Source organism: Salvelinus namaycush, chromosome 19, assembly GCF_016432855.1.
Source record: "Salvelinus namaycush isolate Seneca chromosome 19, SaNama_1.0, whole genome shotgun sequence".
NCBI classification, from domain to species: Eukaryota; Metazoa; Chordata; class Actinopteri; order Salmoniformes; family Salmonidae; genus Salvelinus; species Salvelinus namaycush.
In genome coordinates, this window is record NC_052325.1 from 33,134,987 (window position 1) to 33,151,711 (window position 16,725).

General features: G+C 41.1%; 1 protein-coding gene across 1 annotated transcript in view; it reads right to left on the reverse strand.

Moving 5' to 3' along the window:
• Nucleotides 1-880: 880 nt before the first annotated feature.
• Nucleotides 881-16,725, reverse strand: part of LOC120064346 (collagen alpha-2(V) chain-like) — a 66,909-nt gene continuing 51,064 nt past the window's right edge. Inside the window, exons 15-53 of the mRNA XM_039014861.1 lie at nt 16,045-16,098; nt 15,301-15,345; nt 15,165-15,218; nt 14,845-14,943; nt 14,716-14,760; nt 14,477-14,575; nt 12,506-12,559; nt 12,193-12,300; nt 11,889-11,942; nt 11,686-11,784; nt 11,553-11,606; nt 11,164-11,262; nt 11,006-11,059; nt 10,847-10,900; nt 10,613-10,666; nt 10,402-10,455; nt 10,212-10,256; nt 10,003-10,101; nt 9,793-9,900; nt 9,472-9,525; nt 9,004-9,057; nt 8,864-8,917; nt 8,696-8,749; nt 8,129-8,236; nt 7,980-8,033; nt 7,785-7,838; nt 7,421-7,582; nt 6,958-7,065; nt 6,729-6,836; nt 5,763-5,816; nt 5,518-5,625; nt 5,215-5,268; nt 4,802-4,909; nt 4,513-4,566; nt 4,307-4,414; nt 3,837-4,137; nt 3,406-3,587; nt 2,739-2,981; nt 881-1,744 (exon numbers count right to left, since the gene is read on the reverse strand). Coding sequence (XP_038870789.1) covers nt 1,598-1,744; nt 2,739-2,981; nt 3,406-3,587; nt 3,837-4,137; nt 4,307-4,414; nt 4,513-4,566; nt 4,802-4,909; nt 5,215-5,268; nt 5,518-5,625; nt 5,763-5,816; nt 6,729-6,836; nt 6,958-7,065; nt 7,421-7,582; nt 7,785-7,838; nt 7,980-8,033; nt 8,129-8,236; nt 8,696-8,749; nt 8,864-8,917; nt 9,004-9,057; nt 9,472-9,525; nt 9,793-9,900; nt 10,003-10,101; nt 10,212-10,256; nt 10,402-10,455; nt 10,613-10,666; nt 10,847-10,900; nt 11,006-11,059; nt 11,164-11,262; nt 11,553-11,606; nt 11,686-11,784; nt 11,889-11,942; nt 12,193-12,300; nt 12,506-12,559; nt 14,477-14,575; nt 14,716-14,760; nt 14,845-14,943; nt 15,165-15,218; nt 15,301-15,345; nt 16,045-16,098 — 3,501 coding nt within the window. The 3' untranslated portion in view covers nt 881-1,597. The remainder of the gene's footprint in view (nt 1,745-2,738; nt 2,982-3,405; nt 3,588-3,836; nt 4,138-4,306; nt 4,415-4,512; nt 4,567-4,801; nt 4,910-5,214; nt 5,269-5,517; nt 5,626-5,762; nt 5,817-6,728; nt 6,837-6,957; nt 7,066-7,420; nt 7,583-7,784; nt 7,839-7,979; nt 8,034-8,128; nt 8,237-8,695; nt 8,750-8,863; nt 8,918-9,003; nt 9,058-9,471; nt 9,526-9,792; nt 9,901-10,002; nt 10,102-10,211; nt 10,257-10,401; nt 10,456-10,612; nt 10,667-10,846; nt 10,901-11,005; nt 11,060-11,163; nt 11,263-11,552; nt 11,607-11,685; nt 11,785-11,888; nt 11,943-12,192; nt 12,301-12,505; nt 12,560-14,476; nt 14,576-14,715; nt 14,761-14,844; nt 14,944-15,164; nt 15,219-15,300; nt 15,346-16,044; nt 16,099-16,725) is intronic.

Sequence of the window (16,725 nt, forward strand, 5' to 3'; positions counted from 1 at the left end):
CCAGCTTCCAGCAACATTCAATACTAAAGAATGACTTATAAACAAATAAACTTTGAAATGAAAACAAGCAGAACAAAATAATTTCAATATTTATTTCAGTGGATGGAACTGACTTGATTCCAGGATATCTTATTGATCTGCCTCGGAGATGGACCTATCAGCCACCAGAATATTTACAGTTTGGAAATATTTAATAAATACTATCATTATGGTAAGTTACCTCAAACAAAGAAATCAGAAAGTTGATGAAGGGGGAAAAAACGCAACTAAAAAGGGACATGAAGCAACAAGACAATGGACATAATACATTTATAATTACAAAGCTAAATATATGTTCAATCCACATGTAATCTGCCTTCAGCAATATTTAATTTATCTCTGTGCAAACAAATTACTTAGTAAATGCAGTCAGGCACAGCTTTACCTAAAAAGTAGGACCGTAGCTAATTAATGTGACAAGAAAAGAGCTTTGGGGATGGACAAGCTTTTTGTTTAATTTGTTGCACAGCAAAAATACATGAAGCAAATAGGCTTTCAAGGTCATCTTATTGAATGTCTCAAAAGCTGCTATAAAATAAAACTAAGAGAAAGTGACTTAAAGGGCAACATGCAGAAAAAACATTACGCACTTGTAGTGTTAAAATGATCATGAATTTAAAATATAACACACTCAAAGTTTTAAAATGACCACAAATTAAATTCTTCTTTCACAATCACCACACTTTTCAGGAGACACCGATTCCATCTCTCCATCTTTATTTTTAGCCGCAAACCCTATCATGTACCGTAGCTGGGAGAGGAGCACATGATCACCACTTACAGACAGCACCAAACCTGTGGCATCCCAGTTTGTGTCGACGAGGTAGCTAACACTGAGGAATCGACAGTCTGGTTCGATCTTTAATTTGTATTCAATGGAGTCAGTACAGAGTTGATAACTTGGATACAGACATCAGTTGTATTAAACTGTCTTTCAGTTCTGGAAAGAAAAAACAACAATGTATGCCAATGAAAGCATTTAGCTGAATTAATTTCCTCAATAGCACCATAAACATTCATTTGACATTGAAAACACTTTATACATTTTTTAAAAACGAATTATGTAAAACAAAAGGTTAGGAAATCTAAGAGGTGGAATATACCATTGTAGTTATATTCTTGCAGAATGAAGCTCTCATCTTACGAACAGCAGTTAATGACTACATTTTTGGTAAAGCATTCATATTTGTCAAGGACTTTTGGCAGCTTTTTATCTTCGTTCCATAAAACCTAATATTGTATCAATGCACTGGATCTTTGTACCTTGGCATGAACTAAATGTAATTACAGATGAAACATGCTCATACTATATTTCTCAAGTGCAAGCAAAGTTTCTAAATGTTGCTTGCTTACTCTTTATTTCTCCCAAACATTCATCTAACGTACACGGGGCGAAAACATATCGACTACGATGGGTAATGGTTGGAAAGGCACAATAAATATCTTGCTACGGGGCGAGAATAGTCCACCAGTACTTGTATGTACAAGGCTGATCGTGTCAGCTGTCAGTTCAAGAGTCTCTGGATTCTCTTCAATGCATCCCTGTTGTTGTTGGCTTTTATAGGAAGCAAACCGGCCCAATATCGATACCAAACTCCTGATTCGAACCACCGATGTCCACAGGGGCCATATCCATGATGGGTAGTCTGGCTGTTTTCTGTGTCCTGTACTCAAACACTGTCTTGCCCCATTTACCATTGGATTGCTTTAAAGAGAAAGAAATTACAACGGTTCAATTAAGATCTCAGAAAGTCACTGTTTCCAGTGAGGACCCACCCTTACCAAACAAATATTAACAAATCATGTGAAAAAACTTGGTTTTCAGACTACCACAGATGTGTGAAGTTTCACATGTATGTTTTTTCCGTCATGTGGAAACTCCCCCGCATATGAATAATTTTTTAGACTACGCTATGGATGCAAGGACTGACCATCCATCAAATTAAAATGATAGTTTTACCATGTTTTTAGGCTATACAGTGGTTGTTTACGTTTACTTTTACCAAATCATTCCCCTAGCCCAACAGTGGAAACATTGCTACTGCAATATGTTAACACCATCTTTTCACATGTGAGGAGAATAACATTATTTCAACCCTACATGTGAATCTGTAATTCCACATGTTAAAGTACGATTTTTAGATGTGGATTTTTCTTACATGTGAAACTGCAAAAAAAAAGTACTTTCACATGTGGAATTGCAAGTTCACATGTGAAAAACAATCACGTGGAAGATTTTCACATGTGAAAGTGTGATTTGCACATGTTTTTTAAAATGTGAAACAGCAAATGTTTTTCGTGTGATTTTTACGTGAAGTTTTTTCATGTGAAAATGCAGTTACACATGAGAAAGTGAGATTTTCACGTGAATGTTTTTCACATGTACTGCTGCATATCCTATTTTCACATGTGAAAGTTTTTAACATGTGAAACTGCAAATTTCACATGTAAAACTGCAATTCACGTGTGAGGTGAAAGCATGTTATTCTCTTCGCATGTGAACTCTAATTTTAATAAATGTGAAAATATGGTTTCACATGTGAAATTTAAGCTCAACATGTGAAAACAGCTATTTCACATGTGGAAATACAATTTCAAATGTGAAACTGCAAATTTGACATGTTTTTTTGTAAGTAAAGATTGAAATGTTTCAGGAACCAAACTTAAACTGCCACAAAACATCTATAGAAAATACTCACTCCACAACTGTCCTCCACCACGGTGTATCTGAAGCGGTTGTTTCCCTCTGCCTTGAGCTCCAGGTCATTCGACCCCTTGAGGATGACTGCTTTCTTTAGGTTCCCAGTCACCTCATCCTTGTAGCCCACTGTGTTCTTGCAGTGGTAGGTGATGGTCTGAGAAGCCTCTTTGGAGAGCAGACGGATGAATGTCATCTGAACGGTGACCGAGTTGGCAGGTTGATCTTTGTTACCATAGGTGAACTGCAAAAACACAAAAAGAGAAAACAAAACAGTGGCAAATGATGAACTCACTTTTCAGATACATTTCAATATGATGTTATCAGCAGTTATCGGTCAGGTCGTAGTTATGTACATGTGTCACATTTACATAGCAAATATTATCTGTGATTGTCAAATGTGTGTCTATTACTAGATTTAGTCTTCAGACTTGCTTTACAAAGAAAGTATTTTTCCTCAGTAATACCGCACTACCATTTCAAATACTTTTATCCCATAATTTTGGTGGAATGCATGGAAGCAGAATTCCCACAGACTTCCGAAATTAAACCACTGAAGGGGAACATTTTGAATACCCAGTGATCCAACAGGTCCCAGAGCAGTTTCCTTTCTAATTAGAACGCTAATCACAGTAATAAATTATTATTGTGGTGAAAAATTGTCTTACTTGTGTTCCTCTATTGATATCAGCTCCAAACCACACAGGCTTCTTCCTTGAGGTGTTCCACCATACTTTCTTAGGTATGCTGGCGGGGTTGGCCGAGATGCAGGTCTCTCCAGTCTCCATATTACAATGTACTTTGATAGCATCCTCTGAGCTTCCTTGGTTTGGATCAACCCAGTATTCACCTGGAATAGAGAAAGAGAGTATTGTCCCACAATTGTCCCATCTGCCCTGGTCTATTGACTTCTTTTACTAAAGATATGTTTCTAATGTGATTTAGGCATCCTTAGGGGTAGAGGTTTTGCCAAAATACACACCACCCCACATCACATGAAGCAATGGCTGCATGATAAGACATGGTCTGAATACTGAAAAACTACAACAAAAGAACACCTCATTGATGTACTTCCCACCTCATGGAAACAACAACTCACCGCTTTTCTTCAGTGGGTAGCATTGCTTCAAGTCCTCACAGGTCCTGGCCGGGTGCTTCCTGCTGCCGTCGGGACTTTTCATGCTGTCGATCTGGCTGCTGAGGGCCTTCAGAGTGGCCTGAACACCTGGATCCAGCTGCTGAGTGGCATTGCTGTTGGGCAGAGCCTCATCCTCATTGAACTCTGGAAGAGGGGGTCCAGCATCATAGTCATGCATGCCGCCAAATAGGTCATCCATGGCAGCTGTGGGGGGTCCGGGAGGCCCTGGAGGACCATTGGGACCAGGCTCTCCGGGAGGTCCCTGCAAACCAAAGAGTTATGGTAAATAGAGAGTAATTACAAGGTGTGAACAAATTAAGTGTTTTGACATTGTGTGCCAAATGTTAATGATGTTTGTGCTGACTTCCCAGGAAATGTCCATATCAGTTGTCCATGTAGGTGAAACGGTTTTGAAGTGGAAATTTACATGCCTCAGGTCCGATTTCGCCACTAATTCCACGGGTTCCAGGAGGTCCCATTGGTCCAGGTTGTCCGATGTACCCTTCTTTTCCTGGGGGTCCAACTGGTCCAGGGGGTCCCTATTATATCATACCATGATGAAGATCCATTATAATGAAATAAATACATTATGGTTGACAACATGGACCATCATTTAACAGTCTGATATGATACCTACTCTTTGACCGCTTGGTCCGATGATTCCTGATGCTCCCTGCTCTCCTGTTGTACCCTAAAAATAAAGGAGTAAATTATGAATACTGAGATTGATATCAACTTTAAAGGGTACACATACACTCATTGTTAAAAACATTAAGGACACCAGCTCTTTCCATGACATAGACTGACCAGGTGAATCCAGGTGAAAGCTATTGTGCAACTCGATATTAGGAAGGTGTCCTTAATGTTTTGTACACTCAGTGTATATAAGTTCTACTCAATTAAAGATAAGTATTGATTTGACATACAGGTGGTCCAGGTAGACCCTGCAAACCGGTGAAACCTCTGTGTCCTTTCTGTCCTCTCTCTCCATGGACTCCGAGTTCACCCTTATCACCCCTTGGTCCTTGTGGTCCCTGTTGTTTAGAACGACACCATGCAATCACATTTTATGGGACGCCCAATGAAAAACGAGAAAGCTCATTTCTGTTTGTGGTTACGTGTCACCATACAAATATGCAATGGGCAGTTCTCACATGAGTCAAGCCTAATGCTTTAGTAGTCAAAACCACAGCGTGCTGTGTTTTCATTTCTGTGACTGCTCATTTCTATTTGGACATTGAATATGTTTGACCATAAAAAAACATTTATTGGTGGTTTAGGCATTAAAGTAAAAGGAAATGATAACCATTGATCATGTATATGTGTATGATGGTCTTACCGTTAACCCTCTCTTTCCTGCTGAACCAGGTGGACCGTTTGGTCCTCTGGAACCCTGTGTATGAATAGGATACCAACATGAGTTAACTAGATATATATATTATTTTATGTTTATTTAACCTTTATTTAACGAGGCAAGTCAGTTAAGAACAAATTCTTATTTACAATGACAGCCTTATGTCTGTATATAAGGAACATGTACACATTGTCAGGACCCTTTTCTTTTTCTATCTTATCTAATCTTGGGATTCTCATGTATTGACAAGGAAATTCCTTACATAAATGAAAAGGGCATATTACGTACAGCGTCTCCTCTCTTTCCAGAACCACCGGTGGCACCGACTGGACCTGGAGTTCCTGGTTGTCCTGGGGTCCCAACCAGACCCTCTGGACCATGGTCCCCTCGATCTCCCTGTTGAAATCATCGAAATCAGAACCTTTAAATGTATATGCTACAGAAGGTTGTAAGACATTTGTCTTGCTGTTTCAACACGGTTGGTCAAGCACCATAAACAATACGAGACATTCTGGACACATTGTTGCACTTACCCTTTGACCAATGACTCCACCTTTGCCTGGCGGCCCATCAGATCCAGCAGGACCCTGGAGGAAAACAACATATTGTGAATAAATACTGTAACCTGTACGAAATATGTGAGGAATAATCAAAGAGGGGCTATGCGTTCTATGGAAAATAATGAACAACGTGGAAGGTGTGTTCCATGGCGCGCTGGCGGACTGGAACAACCTTCCACGGAGTTGCATTGTTTTGATTATTCCTTTTATACCATGGCTATAATTTAACATATTTGCCGCTACAAATATGTTCATTTGCATTTAGAAATGTGAACATCCACTAAAGTAGCTAGCAAATTTACTATATATTTCTACAGTAGTTGCCTTGGTAACCAAACAAACAGACTTGCTAGTTTAGCTAACCAAACCATCAGTCCTTGCATGCTATTATGAAAATCGAATTCAACAATGCCAATAATGTTTTAAATGTGACTTTTGCTTTCAAAAGTAGCTCAAATAGAAAATGTAAGAATGAACTATAGCCATTGAATTCTACCGTGCTGATATACCGTGCGTTATAGAGAATTATAAACTGGGTGGTTCTAGCCCTGAACGCTGATTGGCAGACAGCTATGGTATATCAGACTGTATACCACGCGTATGACAAAACATTTATTTTTACTGCTCTATTTACGTTGGTAACCAGTTTATAAAAGCAATAACGCACCTCAGGCGTTTGTGGTATATGGCCTCGGGGGTTTGTGGTATACTCCGCGTTGTGTCGTGCGAAAGAACAACCCTTAGCCGTGGTATATTGGCCATATACCACACCACCTTGTGCCTTATTGCTTAAATAATGCACGCTCTAGAATTCCCTTTTAGCCAATCAGAAATGAGTATTCGACAATGCCATGGTATAAACTATCTTACTGCTAGCAACAAGAGGACAAATAGTGAAGTGAAAAGTTTTGGCGAAAAAAAACGTAAGGGGAAACTTACATCGGGACCAGGATCACCACGAGGTCCGTTGGCACCAGGAGAACCGATTGGGCCAGTGGGGCCTTTGTCTCCCCCAGGTCCTGCAGTCCCCTGTTTTCCTGGAGGACCCTACAAACACCACAGGGACAATGGAATCATGAGGAGCACTGTGTAACATGCAATGTGGAAGCAGCTCAGATTGCGGACACATTAGTGGGATTCAAAAAAATGTGTAGAAATCAGAACATACTGCTGGTCCTGGAAGTCCCAGCATTCCACGCTCTCCCCTCTGACCAGGAAGACCCACAATGCCTCTCTGTCCTGTTGTTCCGGCTGGACCTGGAGGTCCATCAGGACCCTGTGGAAACAAATCCAGTTGATATTGTCTAGATATTGCTATGTAACAGGGTTATGGTCGATCCAATTCAACAAGACTCAAACTCCAAATTCAGTTCAGTTCATGAATTGGATGATTCCTGATATTTTTGTTGAGTTTTGTTTTTCTTATTTCAATTCATATCCTGACTTAATGGATAAACTATTATACAGCAATGTGTTTCTGTACAAACAGTTCCTGAGCTGTACTTTTATGTTCTAACCCGGCAAGAACACATCCGATCCAACTTATCAAGGACTTGGTGATGTGCAGCCCTTGGGATTCTCCCAGGAATGGAATGAGAAACATTGTTATTCAGCAAAACGTAATAGTTTACCGTGGGTCCATCTTCCCCAGAGTCTCCTTTGTCTCCTGAGCCCCCGGCTGGTCCTGGGGGGCCTCTTTCTCCTTGTCTTCCAGGGGATCCATTCTCTCCACGAAGGCCAGGAGGACCCTCTTTCCCAGGGGAACCAAGGGGTCCGGCCTCTCCAACTGGACCCTGTTACAAAGAGAATGTTGTTTTGTTACTGTTGTTGTTATTCTTTATCTCTGAGAATAATATGAAGTGTGTAAGTAACGGGTGATCAGTGGTTATAATTTTTGTATTCAATAGTGATTGGCATATTGAAATGATAGCTGGTGGCTACTTCCAAATTGATACATTAACCAATAGAACCAATAGTGGTTTGATGACTACTTACAGTTGAGCCTGGTGGTCCAACCCTGCCTGCAGATCCAGGGAAACCAGTGGGGCCCTAAGAGTGAAAAGATGAGAAGATCCACATGGTTACTATTCATTACATGGTTATATACTATCTGTACCACGTGTCAATACCTGGGCACAATTCGGTCACAGTCCCAAGAGGCTTTGGTCATAATTCATAACATGAACTTACAGGTGCACCCTGGGTTCCTCTTCCACCCTTCAGTCCAGCCACACCGACAATACCCTACGGAGAGATGAAGATTGCTGAATGAGATAGTTCCTCCTGTTTAGTCTGTTGTCTGATAATGTAGCACAAGATAATGTAGCTTGTTAACTCACAGGAGGTCCATGGGATCCAGCCAAGCCCTGAGGCCCTGGAGAACCAGCATCACCCTTCTGACCAGGCTCTCCAGGCTCCCCCTTGACTCCTGGTTGACCATCGGGTCCCTGTATAAGAACAATAACACAACAAGCATGAGAGCTGGAAACAGCCCAAATTCACTACTTTTCTTACTAGAAAGCACAAAAGGGGGTCTAAGAATATGAGATTATGAAAAGCATTATAGAAATTGTACAAATTATTATTATAGTTATTACAACATGATACACTGATATGATATGCAGTACAGATGTAGGATCTTAATTTGAGCCACTTTTCTACAGCAGGAAAATAATTCTGCAGCAAGAGGAAATGTGAATAATTATGTGTATTATAATTCATGGACATTTCTGTAGGGGTTGATACAATTTTCACAAGGGAAAATGTATCGCAGGAAGGTTCTCCTGCAACAGGGGGATCAAATTAATATCCTACATCTGTATGACATGAATTGTTATGATCACTATGACTCAAAGAAAATCTGTTTGTCGTCTCATAGGCATGGGTTACAGAAAATAATGACTTACGGGTGGTCCACCAAACCCAACAGGACCAATAGGACCAGGTTCACCACGGGGTCCCTGGTGGAACAGAATATAAATCTAGCATTACAATGCCATAATACCTGATATGATCATTTCAAGGTAAATGTGTCATTGTATACTTTAATACTCAATGTCCAGTTGTCCACTCACAGGCATAGCTCTTGATCCATGAGGCCCGGGAGGACCTTTAGGTCCAGCTTCTCCCTGCAATTACAACAAGTTTTAGTTCTACCGTAACAACAAAAGATGAACTAACTAATAATTTTAGCTTTGGCAAACTATGTCTTTACTTTTTCACCGCTAGGTCCATTGGGTCCGGGTGGGCCGAGAGGACCAGGAAGACCCTGAGGTGAGAGAACATATTTTTAGGGGAAATACATTCATACAATTTTTGACTTGAACAGACAATTGTTTCTCTGACAGAATATGCAGCAACATGTTTCCAAGCTGACTCTTACTGTAACACTCCCCTGTAAAATAACTCATCCATTATAAAAAAGTGTCTTTTTTTTTTACAACCCTTAAGGTCAGAACTTTTCCTGTTCTGATACAATCACTGCATGCCAGCAGTGCTTGCCAACTGTATGAATAAGCTTGGTGAGAACCTGGGGCAAGCACTTTTCAAATGAGACAAATCTGCTTTCTGTCTTCACATGATCAAGACACAAAACTATTTGTCTTAGGCCAAAATAAGAAATGACAAAATGTGTGTTAGTGTTACATTGAAGTGAAAGAAGTCACGTGTAAATTTGACTCACTCTTGCGCCATCATTTCCAGGTGTACCTTCTGATCCCTTCTCTCCACCAGACCCCTAAATGATGGAGAATGTCAAATGTGAAAATCCGACAGTTAATATTATTTATTGTGTTATCATATATATACACAATTGTTTACTTCAGTCCCCATTAGCTACTTGTTATTTCAACAATAGCTACTTCTTGGGCTCCACACAAAAGAAACGGTAGAAAACAATCTTATAAATACAGCAGACGGAAACAAAGACACTGAGATAAATATACATAATCTCCCATGGATATGATAGGATGAGAAGCTGATGATGTAGTGTGTGAATACTTACTCTGTCACCTTTAGGCCCAGGAGAACCAGAGATCCCTCTCTCGCCAGGCATCCCCTGAAGACCAGGAGGGCCTAGGTCACCAAGACTACCAGTGGGACCAGGACTACCCTTTGGAGAGAAAAAAGCAATGGGTTCATATTCCTATCCAATACACATAACCCTCCATAGTGGCTCCATATTACTATATCTCTATACATGGACAACAAATACCTTTGGTCCATCGGGTCCTGGTGCTCCGGGGATTCCCTTGGCTCCAGCCAAACCGTGAGGTCCGAGTTCTCCTCTCTCCCCTGGGATTCCACGCTCTCCCTGTTAGACACAAAATGTCTGTCAGTCATGCTGTGTCTACTGCAATACTACATTGTATATATGTGCAATATATTCCATATATATTGATATTAGTAAAATGATCAATGTACCCTTGGTCCAATCTGGCCAACAGCACCTCCTTCTCCAGGGATACCCTAAACAAGAGAAAGAAATTCATACTCCATCGTCATGATGTCACAAATGAGTATTGCATCCCAAGAAATAGAGGATCTACAGTATTTATCTCATTAGATATAAACTTCAGCTAATTCAAACAGTGCAAGTGTTCATGAAACTCACCAGATCACCTGGTTTTCCTGACTCTCCAGGAGGGCCTGGGGGTCCAGGTAATCCCTAATACACAAAAGCATATACACTTTAGATGACGACAACAGTGCCCAGTTGATTCAATCATCCCGTATGAGTTACAATCTTTGTTGCCACTTTCAGTGAGCAACTGCTGCTAGTGAACATCATCCATGCATCTATGACAAAATCCAGAATGACCTACCTGGAAACCATTCACTCCAGGTGGTCCCTGTTCTCCTCTTTCACCTGCAACGCCCTTCAGACAAAGAGAGAATCAACATTTGTTGAACATGAAGAGTATGTTATGAGAGAGTATACTTTACAAATCAGATGTGCAGTGGCGTTACATAATATTGACTGATAGGAAAATGCTGTACCAAAATGTCAGTACGAGATATGAGTCATAACGACAATCAGAGACAAACAGTTGACTTACCGGAGGGCCAGCGGGACCGGCAGGGCCAACTTCCCCATCTTTCCCAGGGGGACCCTAGAAAGGAAGTCATCATTAGTAAACGTCCTCATGAACACAAGTTTCCCCATAAACATGTATGAGGGCAGAGGTAATTTAGTGCTCATTGACATCCGTACTCACTCTTTGTCCTGCCACTCCCAGAGATCCTTGTTCGCCTGTCTTCCCTGGGTCTCCCTATGATTTGAAAAGACAAGAAGTCATTCAAGTAATCATGAGGAGAAAGGAAAAGTTTGAAAGCAAGACATCTTGAGAAGGTTAGCACTTCTAAAGTTCCTTACGTTAAAGCCCTTTGGTCCAGGTGTTCCCATGGTTCCTGCAGGACCCCTGGTTCCAATCGACCCTGCTGGTCCTGGGCGGCCATCTTCTCCTGCTGGACCCTTCAGACAGAGGGCACGAAAACAACTCTTACCTCTGGCCTTTCATTCAGTGCTATGACTACTGATACCAATGGTCAAACTCGAAAATAGGTATTCTCCGGTCATTGATCACCTGACAAATAGCCTGTTGGTCTAAACCTTGTTTGTGTATCACTGAAAGCATTAATTTAAGAACACTTGTTGGAGAGGTGGCAATCACTGAGTGCATTACCTTTTTCTCTACAGTTGTTATTTTTTGTTCAGCTCTGACCTAAATTGGATGTGTGTAGACACTCTTTTGTCAACCTTACCAGTGGTCCTGGTTTGCCCTCTGCTCCCTGGACTCCTGGAGTGCCAGTCAGACCCTGCAAAACAGACAAAATGATGAGCTTCAGAAACAAAGACAACAATCTTGGAAAGCTATTCATGATATCTTCACATTACCCGTGCGCCTGGGAGGCCAGGTTCGCCAGTGCGCCCGGGATCCCCTCCGGAACCTTTAGGCCCAGATATGCCAGAAGGTCCACGATCTCCTTGAGCACCCTTCAGGAGAAACATATTAGTGAATTATGTTCGGGATGGGGCTCCTGTCCTAAGAATCCAGTCTAATGACCACCGATGTAGCTGTAATAGATCTCTGTCTGTACCTTAGGTCCAGGTAATCCATCAGCACCAGGGAAACCTCTGTTACCAGGAGACCCCTGCAATACAAATGCCCATCCATATATGAAATGAAGACACATACGATATACCAAGATTACATCTATGACACAATATATTTTCTGCATAGGGTTGAGGATATCAATGTCAGCTAAATCAATTGGATTATGAACTGGGATAAATTTGAGATGGACGACTGAAATCCATCGTGAGAAGTCATAAGTTATAGTCACTGACCTAAATCCTAATCATCTAGAAGTGTTCAGTAATAGGGGCCAACGGTAGACTCACCCTCTCACCAACAGGACCGAGTGGTCCTAGTGAGCCAGAGTCACCCCGAGTTCCTCTCTTTCCCTCCTCCCCCTGCGGCCCGATTACTCCTTGGGAACCAGGGGGACCCTATGAATCAAAACAAACTATATTTAACATTTGTTTAACCATCTCAATACACTTTGCTCCATTTATGACAGTGTCTGAATTTCATTCAATGGGAAATAATGAGCATTTAGACATCCAAGTATTGTACAATATAACAAGTACTGTACATAATAGCATAAATATTGTACATATTCTCTGTGAATGGTCACATATTATTTAGGCTTACAGGTTCTCCTTTGGGTCCGGCCTCTCCTTTGTACCCAGCTATACCAACATCTCCCTGAAAAAAAGATGAGAGCCATAAATATACTGTATCACTATAGTAACATTTTATTCTGCACCTGAGATAATGAATAATGTATCATAAAATGAAAATCAATATTACCATCTTGTCAATCAGTCAAACAATTGTTCTGCAGTAATGGTACATTAGTTAGGTGATCTGGGCCATATTATCTGTGCTTTGATAAAGTCACGCATGCATGTCATAACATTGACAGTGTATGTATACATCTACAGTGGGGCAAAAAAGTATTTAGTCAGCCACCAATTGTGCAAGTTCTCCCACTTAGAAAGATGAGAGAGGCCTGTAATTTTCATCATAGGTAAACTTCAACTATGACAGACAAAATGAGGGGGAAAAATCCAGAAAACCACATTGTAGGATTTTTAATGAATTTATTTGCAAATTATGGTGGAAAATAAGTATTTGGTCACCTACAAACAAGCAAGATTTCTGGCTCTCACAGACCTGTAACTTCTTCTTTAAGAGGCTCCTCTGTCCTCCACTCGTTACCTGTATTAATGGCACCTGTTTGAACTTGTTATCAGTATAAAAGACACCTGTCCACAACCTCAAACAGTCACACTCCAAACTCCACTATGGCCAAGACCAAAGAGCTGTCAAAGGACACCAGAAACAAAATTGTAGACCTGCACCAGGCTGGGAAGACTGAATCTGCAATAGGTAAGCAGCTTGGTTTGAAGAAATCAACTGTGGGAGCAATTATTAGGAAATGGAAGACATACAAGACCACTGATAATCTCCCTCGATCTGGGGCTCCACGCAAGATCTCACCCCGTGGGGTCAAAATGATCACAAGAACGGTGAGCAAAAATCCCAGAACCACACGGGGGGACCTAGTGAATGACCTGCAGAGAGCTGGGACCAAAGTAACAAAGCCTACCATCAGTAACACACTACGCCGCCAGGGACTCAAATCCTACAGTGCCAGACGTGTCCCCCCGCTTAAGCCAGTACATGTCCAGGCCCGTCTGAAGTTTGCTAGAGAGCATTTGGATGATCCAGAAGAAGATTGGGAGAATGTCATATGGTCAGATGAAACCAAAATAGAACTTTTTGGTAAAAACTCAACTCGTCGTGTATGGAGGACAAAGAATGCTGAGTTGCATCCAAAGAACACCATACCTACTGTGAAGCATGGGGGTGGAAACATCATGCTTTGGGGCTGTTTTTCTGCAAAGGGACCAGGACGACTGATCCGTGTAAAGGAAAGAATGAATGGGGCCATGTATCGTGAGATTTTGAGTGAAAACCTCCTTCCATCAGCAAGGGCATTGAAGATGAAACGTGGCTGGGTCTTTCAGCATGACAATGATCCCAAACACACCGCCCGGGCAACGAAGGAGTGGCTTCGTAAGAAGCATTTCAAGGTCCTGGAGTGGCCTAGCCAGTCTCCAGATCTCAACCCCATAGAAAATCTTTGGAGGGAGTTGAAAGTCCGTGTTGCCCAGCAACAGCCCCAAAACATCACTGCTCTAGAGGAGATCTGCATGGAGGAATGGGCCAAAATACCAGCAACAGTGTGTGAAAACCTTGTGAAGACTTACAGAAAACGTTTGACCTCTGTCATTGCCAACAAAGGGTATATAACAAAGTATTGAGATAAACTTTTGTTATTGACCAAATACTTATTTTCCACCATAATTTGCTAATAAATTCATAAAAAATCCTACAATGTGATTTTCTGGATTTTTTTCTTCTAATTTTGTCTGTCATAGTTGAAGTGTACCTATGATGAAAATTACAGGCCTCTCTCATCTTTTTAAGTGGAGAACTTGCACAATTGGTGGCTGACTAAATGCTTTTTTGCCCCACTGTATATGGTACATGAATGAAAGGACCTCCCATGAGTAGAAAATTACTTCTATACAAAGTAAACGGACGCCACATTACCAGTTGACCTTTGATCCCAGGCTGTCCAGTGCTTCCCTGAGGTCCGGGTGGACCATGGGGGCCGAGGTGACCCCCGGGACCCTGCACACCCATAGTACCCTACAAAACAACAGGAATATCTCTCAATAGACATCAATCTTGATCGTATGAATCTAGCTATGCTATGTGATAATACAATTATGTTGATAATACAATTATGTTGAAAATTAGGGGGACTAGATTCATGATAATATACGTACCACTGGACCCTTAGTACCTGGGCCCCCGTCTGTTCCTGAAGGACCCTAAATATAGCAAATATATCATATTAAAAGTACAGCACAATGATGTTTAACAAAGAGAGTAGGTGTTATAAATAAGACCCTTACTTGTTGGCCAGTTGATCCTGCCCTGCCTTGGTGTCCTGTCTCGCCCCTCTGTCCCTGTTGCCCCTCGGGCCCCCGCACTCCTGTGGCACCAGGTTGGCCCTGGAGAATAGAAACAGAAATCCTCATTAGTTCATTTTATGTACATAGAGTAGTCCTACATTACCTTATTAGTTAGCTATATACTGCATGTTATTAGGTTGCATTTACAACATTTTGCATACACTGCTACATATACAGCCTCGGAAGTTACTATTTAAATCACATTGATTTGAACATGTATTGAATACTTAATGTTCTACTTGATAGTCTACAGTACTTGCCTTCATTCCTGGAATTCCTGGATAACCTGGGGGACCATTGATACCTAATGGACCCTGCAAGTATAATACCAGAAAATTGAATTAACGAATAGCTCAAATGCTGTATTATATTAGTAGCAACTGCAGGCCAACTTACCATCGGACCAGATTTACCAATGTTCCCAGGAGGACCTTTCATTCCCTACAATCCAAAAAATAAAATAATTATTGGATTCACACAGAATACAGTCTACAATTACAATTCTTGTAAAGACATGCATCGGAAATGTGTATCGTGTGCACTTGTCAAATACATAATATATATTTGAAAAAATAATTGAGGACTTGTAATGGTGTGAGTGGATGTAACAATATCTTGTTATTTTGAGTCATTACATTTATACTCTTGTATATAAAAATGAGCAATACAATTGAGAATGATATTAACCTTAAGATCTAAGTAACATAATAAAAAAAATGTCCATCAAAATCCGACAGTTTAAGCTAGAGATACTTTTTGCATGGGCTGCGTCTCAAGGATCCACCGCATCCACCTATGTCGGCCTTCTGCATCTGCTTTGGAAGGTGGTCGAGCTAAAGTGGTGTTTGTCAGACCATGAGACATCCCGAAAATCGGTCTTCTCACTAAAACGTCTGTGGCGTCCCAACAGACCACTCTATAGATGAGACTCTCACAAACACGATGGTGTTCTTCATTTTGCTCTACGACCCCACAAGCCCCACGGGACTCGTCTAAAGTCGGTAATGCTGATGTGCCAGCTTCTGTCTGTAGCGTCTGAACCGTTTGGGCTATGAACTGAAATGAACCCACTGTCGAAAGAGGAAACTCTCACGAACAAGATGGTGTTAACCCCCCAACTTTAAGTGTTCTCATTCTTACCGGCACTCCATTTGCGCCTAAGCGACCTCTCTCCCCAAGCATGCCTCTAGGGCCCTAAAAGGAGCAATTAATCATGATTACTTTTAGTGTGGCAGAGCAATAAATATATGAATGTATTGACAAAATTACCATTAAGCAATAAACATATAAATGTGTTGAAGTTGAAAATAGGTGTTAATTGGCAGAGTTGATACACTAGGAATAGTCCTGCAAATAACAAAAGATGCTACAAACAGTCCCATGTTATTATTATACTTTTATTTATATGGGGGATCAACTGAGACCAATGTCTCATTTGCAGTAGAGCCCTGTTTTCAATACAAAGAAAAAAAACACACATACAGTGCATTCGGAAAGTATTCAGACCACTTGACTTTTTCCACTGTTTTTACATTACAGCCTTATTCTAAAATTGATGACATTTTCTTCTCTCATCAATCTACACCCAGTTCCCCATAATGACAAAGCAAAAACAGGTTTTTGTTTCTACAACTTGACCAGGCCATGAGGTCGAAGGAATTGTTCGTAGAGCTCCGAGACAGGATTGTGTCGAGGCACAGATCTGGGGAAGGGTACCAAAAAATGTCTCCTGCATTGAAGGTCCCCAAGAACACAGTGGCCTCCATCATTCATAAATGGAAGAAGTTTGGAACCACCAAGACTCTTCCTAGAGCTGGCCGC